This window comes from Cornus florida, unplaced genomic scaffold (assembly GCF_030987335.1).
Source record: "Cornus florida cultivar Cherokee Brave unplaced genomic scaffold, ASM3098733v1 CherokeeBrave_3.0.0_Hap2_Chr05, whole genome shotgun sequence".
Classification (NCBI taxonomy): Eukaryota; Viridiplantae; Streptophyta; class Magnoliopsida; order Cornales; family Cornaceae; genus Cornus; species Cornus florida.
Genome location: NW_026775575.1, coordinates 1,357,058 through 1,366,823, shown reverse-complemented (window position 1 = coordinate 1,366,823; position 9,766 = coordinate 1,357,058). Strand labels below are relative to the sequence as shown.

The window sequence follows — 9,766 nt, the reverse complement described above, 5'->3', positions numbered from 1 at the left end:
CAAGTAAACTCAATATAGAAATTAAGTTTTATACTTATAATGTTTCTATCGATCTAACTATTTGAGCCTTTGATCGATCGAGATATGCTTAAGTTTAATCGATGTCATTAGCGTAGTCTGTCAACTGAAGTTGTGAAGGTGTCGATCGATCGAGAAGTGCTGAGTTCGATCGAGACAACAACAACTTCCACATTAGGACTTTGAGTCTCAAAGTCCATTGTATATTGTTTCAAATATAGTGGATCGTTTTACTCTGGACTGCACATTTTACGAGATTTTAAACTCTATTTGTTTTACTTGTTCTTTATTTTTTGGTTTGTGGGTTTAATTTTAGTTGATAAATTAGATAAAGCTGATTAAAGATACATATTTAAATATTTTCCTTAAAAAATTTAAACTTTCCATAAATATAATTCGCTGCATAAACTCACACGGTATCATCACATCCATCGAAGGTGTAACCTGTCATCGGCGATTATACCCAAAAAGAAAAAGCAAAAGTGACCGGATCCATTTAAAGTGGAGTTGCTGCTAGGTTGGATTGATATAATTCCCCAGGAGCTTCTGGTGTGTCAAATTCTGGTGCAAGGCCAATTTCATTACCACGGGATCTTAGAATCATTCCACATAGAAGTGAAATAGCTCTTTTTTTCTGAAGGACTTGGGTGTTACAAAGGGGGATAAGTTCCGCATGCAACTATTCCAACGAAGCCTCAATAGCTAGCCAGCCCTGCACTCAGGTGGTTCACGAAGCTAGATCCAAAGAAGATCCGCAAGTTGAGACGATCTCACCAACATTTTTCTGCAACAGCATTGCTATAATACTGAGATTTTTCCTGATAGGTTCTCACCCGAGGATCATGAAGAAGCCTAACAGGGAACTAGTTGTTGATCGAGAAACCTCTGATTTGTCAATATGCTCTTGCTTCCTCTACGTTTGGCCGTCTCTGGTCGCTCTCTTGCCACACCCTAGCTTCCCTTTTGAAGCTAGCTTTTTTCTTCGGGGTGCAATTAGTACGTAGGGCTGTTTTCTCAAAGTTACAAGCATTTGGGCACTTCACTTCTCTCTTACAGACGGATAGATACTATCTGCGACCCCCAATTTCCCTTGCTTGTGACCGATGAAGTAGCCAGTGGCCAAACTAGCCAGAAACTGCTGTAGCTTCATTAGCCGGAGGCCATGGTATATACTGAATCTGTCACCATTTTCTATGTGGAAATAAACTGTATGTTGCATGATATGCTTAACTGATAGCGTGTATTTCACGGTACGTAGCAGAATTAGAAGAGGTCTGAATTGCATTCCAATAAGAGGCTCCCCTCTTACTAGCTCAAAATAACGTACTCGATCATCATCAAGAACAAAGAACAAGCAGTTTCTTAATTATCTAAGCAGAACACTTATTGAGACTGAGAAAAAATTAATTCAAAATTGTACCTAAGTTTCTTACCATTTAAAATTTAAGCCCCGTTTCGATAATTCCAAATATAACAATAAGATAAAGGAACAAGCTGGAATATAAAAAGTCAAAGAAGTCAACACATTCTTCAAAAAAAAAAAAAGTCAAATGCCATTTGATAGGAAAATTAATATACACAGAATAAATATGAACCACGTCAAGTGTGTGGAGTGCCACAGCCATCAACATTGACTATTGGCCAAAACAATCAATCTAACTTGAACACACTATTTATATATCTTTAATCCTGTACCTACATATTATTATGTACATCAACCAAAAAGTCGCATTATCCTACCAAAAATGCTAGCTGCTTTTCCTACTGTTCCACTGAAGTAGCCTCAAACAAGAGCTTTTTGTGGTTCAAAAAATAATGCATGTATACATTCAATGTCTCTCAATATCATCCAACAAGCTCTTCAAGCTGCATAAATAATGCATGTATACATTCAATGTCTGTCACTATCATCCAACAAGCTCTTCAAGCTGCATAGGGCCTCTGGTGAGAGGCTGCAACACCTGTGTCTCCTTTGTCGCGGTGGTGATAGCTCCCCCTGATCAAGGGAAGAGAAACAAACAACAATCACAGAGAGATTGTCAAATGTGTTGAGACGCAACGCTTCCATGGCAAGGTCCCGAGCACATTGCTCCGGGTCATCATGCCGCCGCAGCCCACGACGTACAACACTCACTGCATGCTGGCTTGACATCACATCCCAAATCCCATCACACCCAATAATGAGGAACTCATCGTCCACATTGAGAACCATCTGCCGAAATTCTGGCTCCGCAATGAGAGGTGAGGCAGAGCCTCGAGGAAACTTCATGTCCCAGTCCCCCAAGGCTCGAGTTACTGATAGAACACCATTGAGATAACCATCATCAATATAACCACCCAATTCTTCAACACGCTTCCTTTCTGATGCGTAACTTGGTCGGTGGTCTTGAGACATATCAATTGCCTCTCCTTTCCTACATAGAACTGCTCGGCAATCTCCTGCGTTGGCCACCATTAGAAGCCTGACAGTTTAAAAAAAAAAGGATCAACCACGCTGGAATAGTCCAAATAATGCTTTAAAATTATGCAGATCCATCCATTTAAAAAAAAAAAAAACTAGGAAATCTCTCGTCAAATCACATTTGCTGTTTTAAGCACACATAAATAGGTTCTAAAAAATTCAGATATAGCTTTCTGAAACTTAAACCAACCTCCTATTGAGCATACCCCCTTTATTTAGGAAATCAACAACTATTTGCGCATAAACCAGGCCACATGCTGCATTACGGAGAATTTAACAAGCATGAAATTAAAAGAATAAAACGAAATGATTCCTCGATGAATCAACATTGAATTGAACAGATGGGCTGCTCGGTACAAGGGGAAAGGTACATATTATATATGCACACAAACACACACACACACACATATACATATGTGTGTGTGTATTTCACAATTCTCCACTAATGACAAGGCATGGCTTGGTTTTGTAGACCATGTAAGACCAATGATATGCCAGCTAAAAAGACATGTAGAAACATGGGGAAAGCAAGGTTCTGAAGCATAAATTATTTACCTTCCTAATATTAGAGCTGTCAGTGCTGTTGTCCCAGAAGAACTGCTCACACTGCAGTCATCAGCCAAAGCTAGGTCAGCCTGGACAAATGCTTTACGGACAGAGTTCTCAACCTCTTGTAGAAAGGTGTCATCAACTTCAGATGTCTCTGGAAAGTTGACATCTTCGAAAAAGAACCTGATTGCATTTTTCCTGACATAAGCTGCCGCTTCAGGTCCTCCATGACCATCGAATAACTACAATTTTCAGTCTCAATCAATCAGTTAAAACCAAAAGGACCAGATATAATACCATATAAATTTGCAGGTCCAAAAATTAGTTACCCCATAGAAGGCACTTGGCTTGGGAAACTTGAAGAGTGAGCCCAAGTGAATGGATAAATCATCTATCCTTATGTGCTCATCTTCCATGTATCTTCGGGGCCCAATATCTGCAAAACTACCAGAACGAATGCTAGGAACAAATTGCAGAACAGCAGATTCAAGTGCTGTATCAAAAATGTGTTTGGAAGACTTTATATCCTGAAAGAGAAAGATAACCGAATTTTAATTCAATGTAAAGGTTCATAATTTAAAAACTGATTATGTATATTACTAATATAAAAAATCATAAGGAGAGAGCATCCAAGATTAAATACAATTCAGAGTGAATCTGCACACTTATGATATGCGCAATTAATCACATGTAAAAAACAATCATTTTCCTAGCTGACAGTTCCTTGTTCTGATGGTATGAGGAAAATAATTTGTTCAGGAATATTTCACATCCAACTAATCAAAGTTAGAAAGGTTTCTATTTCATAAAATAAAAAAATAAAAAAAACCCAGTAAATTGAGGATAAAAATAAATAATGCTCAGAGTCGGAGATGTAGGAAAATTGTCAATATTTCATTAGAAAACAATAAATTGAGAACAAATAAGAAGGCGGAAGGTGTTAGCCTGTGATTAATTAATATCCCAGAATCCGCTAGGTGAAGAGAAAGTACAGAAAATTAAATGAATTTGAAATAAGGTCTTTTACACAATTACTCCCCATGCAACGACTACCAAGCCTTTTCCCAATAATGAAAAAATTATAGCAAAAACAACAGCAGCAACTCCCTATATATCTTACCCTTTTAACCCCAACCCCCCCCCCCCAAAAAAAAAAAAAAAAAAACTCCCTATATATAGGAAAATTGCCAATAATGAAAAATTAAGTCTAATTACAATAGTAAAGCTAATTGAAACAATGATTATGGTAGAACTGACCAAATTCAATTATGACTTTCCCACCTCAATTTTATAACAAAATCGAAAACCCTTTTAAAACATGAAATTTGGGTCCTAAAGAATGAAATTTGACTGAAATTGTGTGCTAGAATTTCCAATTGGACATAGGCTTCTGCACACTATACTAGGCTAGTCGCGATTCCTCAAAATGGGTAACCCGAATATACTTTTAAACATGTTCTCCGACATCTCTAGAATTAGATTTATTTATTATTATTATTATTTTTTTCTAAGCAAGATTTTATTAGGAAACAACCAACCAAGCAACAATAAGAGAGAGGTATTAGAATAACGATAACAATTTTAATTAACAATGGTAAAAATTTCTATGAAATTATTGGGATCAAAGAAAAAGAAAAGGTTGATATTCAGAATTGTCAACTTAAAAATGGGTTTCAATAATCAATCATCCCAAATACTAAAAATCATTCAAATTGGGGGTAATCAGAAGAAAAGTAAAAAGAACTGACCACATGAGAAGGCGTGGAGACCAACTGGGTAGCAGGAATGATCTGTTGAACTTCAACAACAACCTCTGTTTCAGCTCCCATCTTCACATACACAATAATCTTAAATCTAATTTCCCACAAATTCAAACACAAATTGGCAAAAATACCTAAAATCTATTTATGTTTTTCTTTGGTTTTTGGTGTAAAAATTGAAATGGGTATTTGTATGAGAGGGGTTTTTTTGTTGGGGTTGGTGGTTGCGTTTTCTAGCACTTTGTGATAGTTGCAAAAGTGATCAAACTTGCGCTTCAATTGCATTTTATAGCACTGCAGTTGCTGCGATTGATGGTGTAAAGGTGAGATGGGAGGAGGGACACGTGTTCGTTGCCGGGATTGATTGATTGGGTGGGATTCACAATTTCACACACCAGAGCTCATCACACACGCCAACGATAGGTGTGGACACAAGCTCAACGACCTTTGAAGAAACGCGGCGCGGGACTGCCTCATTGAATTGACCCAAACAGCTTTCCTTGACTTCCGTGTAATTTGCCTTTTACTTTCTTTTCTTTAATTACCTAGCTGAGTGTGACCTATGCCGTGTGACCACTTCTCTCGCAAATATAGATATATAAATTTTTCGGATAAATACACCTACTTTTCTAAATTTGTCAAAATACGCTCAATCTCCTCTTTTATTTATTAAATAACATTAATTTCCCTCAAAATTTATATATTAACAACATGTGCCTTCCCTCCGTTAACGAAAAAATTGTTACTACCGAAAAAGAATGATCTCGACAATTTTTAATTCTCAACTTTTAATTCTCAACTTTTCATTCTACCCTAAAAAGCCATGTAAATAAATAAATAATTTTTCGTACTATGGATTTTAAATTCAATTGGGGTGATTAATTCCCTGCCAAATTAATAAGTGCACCAAACTTGTTATTTTATACTTAATAATAAATGATTAATTAATATTTTTTATTAAATAAATATGTTTATATCTGTTTTTCATATTTTATAGGAGCTAATTTCGGAATAAAAAGAAAAGAAACAAAAGTAGCAAAAATGTGGGATTATACCATCAATCAAAGTCCAATTAAGAAATTGCCTTTTCCATTAAATCAGCAAAGATCAAGGCAAGTTGGAAAATATATCAAGACAAATTGAAAAACACGTCAAGTCAAAGATCAAGCCAAATTGAAAAGCAGTAAGATTTTAGGAAGATTTTATTTTATTTTTATTTTTACTTCTATAATTAGAATTTTCTCTTCCTGATCGTTTCATTCTAAACTTTATAAATAGGAACATATGTAGAGGGGTTGGATGTGCATTGTTAGTGAGATAAAATCATAAAAGTTAAAGAGAATTTTTGTCTTCAATTTATTTCTTATAATTTTTATTTCTTTATTTTGTTTTCTTATTATGCTAGCTTAAACACCCCTTCTCAAGGGAGTGATGAAGCCACCATGGTTGAAATATAAATAAATTTAGTTTAATTCTTTTATGAAATTTTCTCTTTAGAGTATTATTTTACTCTTCTATTCTGTGTTCTTATTTTGATAAAAAAAATTAGAAAGACGATTCTTCGTGTTTGCCAATTAATGATAATACGGAGAATACCTATTTCTATTTACCAAAGATATATCAGATTAAGTAAAATATGTTCTCAAGCAATTATTATTTCACACTATTACTTTCCTTCATCTTCCCAAATTGTAATTGGATTGGTGGAGTGATTTGCTTATAATAAGAAAATTTACATATAGAGAAATAAACAAATTTATTTATAGTAAGCTGTGGTGGTGGATTCTTTCCTTGAGATTTTTCTTATTATTTGATCAGAATTTATTTCGTCTTATTTATTTATTTTATTTTTAGTTTATTAGTAATAAATCAATAAATTGTTTTAAAAGTTATTTTTCCTTAAATTTTGGTTTTAATTTTGATTCACGAGTTTAAATCTTGTATGGTTCGACCCTGCTTATTCTATACCATCTTTAATTTAGTTTTTGTAGGTTTTTCTTATTTTTGCACGAAGTGTAGAAAAATAACGACAGAATCCATAATTTTACATTCATCACAAATTTAATTGGTTAGCACTACCCAAGTCTATCTCTATATATACACCTATGAAAACGCAGTGTTGGAGATCACCGAAAGAGAGATCAGTCTATAAACCATGAAGAGCATGAATATGTAAGAAAAATGTTCTCTCAATTTGGAAAGAACAATTCTACACTTTAAATATTTTTTCAACCCCTATTCCCTCTATTTTCAATTTATTTATAGACTGTTACAAATGTTCTAGAAGCTTCCTAACTAACTCCTTTCGTCGGGCTGACATTCTGGGCTTATTTTAGTTATGGGTCCAATTTTTTATTTTTTATTATTTATTTATTTATTTATTTATTTTAAATTGGGCTTTCAAAATGATCTTCCGGGCCTGGCCTGATCAACGAAGACTTGGTTCAGATCGGTTGCTTTTGCCTGACCCATTCCTAGCAATTTGGGTCGCGCCTGGCCCTGGCCATTTTTAGTATCCTCATCTGGCACCATAATCTCTCCCTAATTAATTAGGGTGAGATTATTGAAAAGACACAATCATGACATGACGGCTTGAGGCGGTGACGTGGGGAAGCGAATGGTTGGCTCAGAGACCCACGCTTTGAGATCCATCGCCCCATTATTACCGTAATTCCTTGGATGTTGAACCATTTTTGCTTTAAAAACCCAAGCTTCCCACATTTTGTTTTCCTTTCACCTTTATCCTCAAGCTCTATCTTTTCTAATTGTCTCTGTCAACTACCTGTTGTCACGCCCCTAGACCGTAGTCCGGATTGTGAACACAACACACAAACAATCACAGTCCCAAAATCAGAAAAATATCCCTGTAACCTGTCTCAACCACACATCAGCCTATTTAATTCCCTTTACGAAAACAAGACTGAAAATTAATAGTTAAGATGCTAATATTACAACATTAAAGTTTTAAAGTGCAAAATAACATTTATTACATGCCAGAAATATTCTAAAGAAATATAAGACAAAACATAAACTATTATGCAGAATATAACACAACAACACCAGCCCCGACTCTGTCTACAGCTGAGGAGGAACACCCTCCACACCATCCATTCTATGACCTGAAAAGGTGTGAATAAAATAGGAATGAACAACCACAGCTCAGCAGGAATTGCCTAAAGCACACTCCTTAATACCTCCGTGAATCCAAACAAAGAATAGATAAAGGATAATGGGATCATATAAACTCATGAAAGAAATAATGTCATGTAGGATAGTAAAATGAAGTTCCATGCAATGCGGATGCTGATGCTAATGCCACTGACACTTCTCACTTCCCAAAATCCAATTTCCATCACAAAAAGTTAATGTAATCCGGCCAGAGATGCTCCCTGTACCACGAGAAGAGAATTGATCATCTATCCTTGATCCAAGGCAACTCCTTGTAATCATTTGGGGCCTAGTGACACAATTACGCGTAGGCAACTCCTACGTCTTCTCTAGATTCCCATTAACTGGACAGACAAAGCAACTCCTTGTCCGGTTTTGAAATCATTAAATCAATCCCACTTTCTAAACTCACGGATACAAGGCACCTCCCTGTTATCCGGTTTTTAAAATCATTTACTGAACTTTCACTTCCTTCTTCCATTCTAATCTGAACCCCATGATGATGCAAGATGAATGCATAATTGAGTCATGTTTCGAAGTTTCTAAACAGTAAACAGTTCACATGCAGCATGTTACTTCCATCTTTGAAAATTCATAACAAATTCAATTCTAAGTCAAATTGAGTGATTCCAAAGCCTAATGAAAGCTTAAACAATGTAATTTGAGAGTGTCAACTTATTTTAACAAAATCCCTTCCCAATTAGAACAGTTTTGACCTAAAAGTTCGAAATAAATCCTGCCCAGAAACTGATTTCCAGCCTGTAGCTTCCATCAAAATCATAACAAATTCAATTATAAGTCAAATTGAGTGATTCCAAAGCCTAATGAAAGCTTAAACAATGTACTTTAAAACTTTAAAACTTTAATGTTGTAATATTGACATCTTATCTATTAATTTTCAGTCTTGTTTTTGTAAAGGGAATTAAATAGGCTGATGTGTGGTTGAGACAGGTTACAGGGATATTTTTCCAATTTTGGGACTTTGATTGTTTGTGTGTTGTGTTCACAATTCGGACTACGGTCTAGGGGCGTGACAGTTGTGGTATTAGAGCATGGTTCGTATAACCTAGGGACGACGGGTAGAGGTCTGTCTACAGCTATGTGTGTAGGGGTTTGCATTGTCCTATGTGCTTACATGTTTATCTGGTATTTGTCTTGTAAGCATGCTATGTGTTTAATGGCTTTTATTCATATGAGTCAGTTTGGGACTGTGGATAGTGACATTGTTATTGACTTGCATTTCATTATAGTATGCCGCCTCATAGGAAGGACAAGGCACCAAGAGGCCAAGAGATTGGGCCTGCAGTTGGACGTTCTAAGGAAAGTTCTACATCTCACCCTGTGGGACGGGGAGGTTTGCCACCGCCAGTGATGTCTGCAGGGGAAGATGAGACAAAAAGACGTCTCAAACTTATTTCTACATTTGTCAGACTCATGCCTACACTGTTTGAGGGTGGGACTGACCCGTTGTTAGCAGATGATTGGTTTGACCAGGTAGAAAAGCATATTGATGCTCTGGCAGTTGAAAATGATTCTGTGAAGATTTTGTTGGCTACCTACAACTTTACTAGGGATGCCAAATTATGGTGGAAGTTAGTGTCTAATAGAATGGATGTGAAGACATTATCTTGGGATGCTTACAAAGAGTTATATTATAATAAGTTCTTTCCTGCGACTAAAAGATGGGAGCTGCACAAGGAGTTTATCTCTCTATTTCAGAACAGCTCTATGACAGTGACAGATTACGAGAATAAATTCACTTCTCTTTCTCGTTCTGCTCCAAAGATTGTACGTAAGGAATCAGATAAAG

The 9,766-nt window shown here is 36.0% G+C and overlaps 1 protein-coding gene across 1 annotated transcript; it reads right to left on the bottom strand.

The window, feature by feature from the left end:
* Positions 1-1,544: 1,544 nt before the first annotated feature.
* LOC132306064 (probable protein phosphatase 2C 47) lies at positions 1,545-5,222 on the bottom strand. Its single transcript, XM_059803259.1, has 4 exons — positions 4,777-5,222; positions 3,358-3,555; positions 3,035-3,270; positions 1,545-2,480 (listed from the first exon to the last, which is right to left on the bottom strand). The coding sequence occupies exons 1-4, from the start codon at positions 4,855-4,857 to the stop codon at positions 1,910-1,912; spliced, it is 1,086 nt and encodes a 361-aa protein (XP_059659242.1). The 5' UTR covers positions 4,858-5,222; the 3' UTR covers positions 1,545-1,909.
* Between the last annotated feature and the right edge of the window lie 4,544 nt (positions 5,223-9,766).

Coding starts and splice junctions, on each gene's coding strand:
- LOC132306064 (XM_059803259.1), bottom strand. CDS start 4,857: ATGGGAGCTGAAACAGAGGTTGTTGTTGAAGTTCAACAGATCATTCCT. Junction 3,271..3,357: donor AGCCAAGTGCCTTCTATGGG/GTAACTAATTTT, acceptor TGAAAATTGTAG/TTATTCGATGGTCATGGAGG. Junction 2,481..3,034: donor ACAGCTCTAATATTAGGAAG/GTAAATAATTTA, acceptor TTAAACTGTCAG/GCTTCTAATGGTGGCCAACG.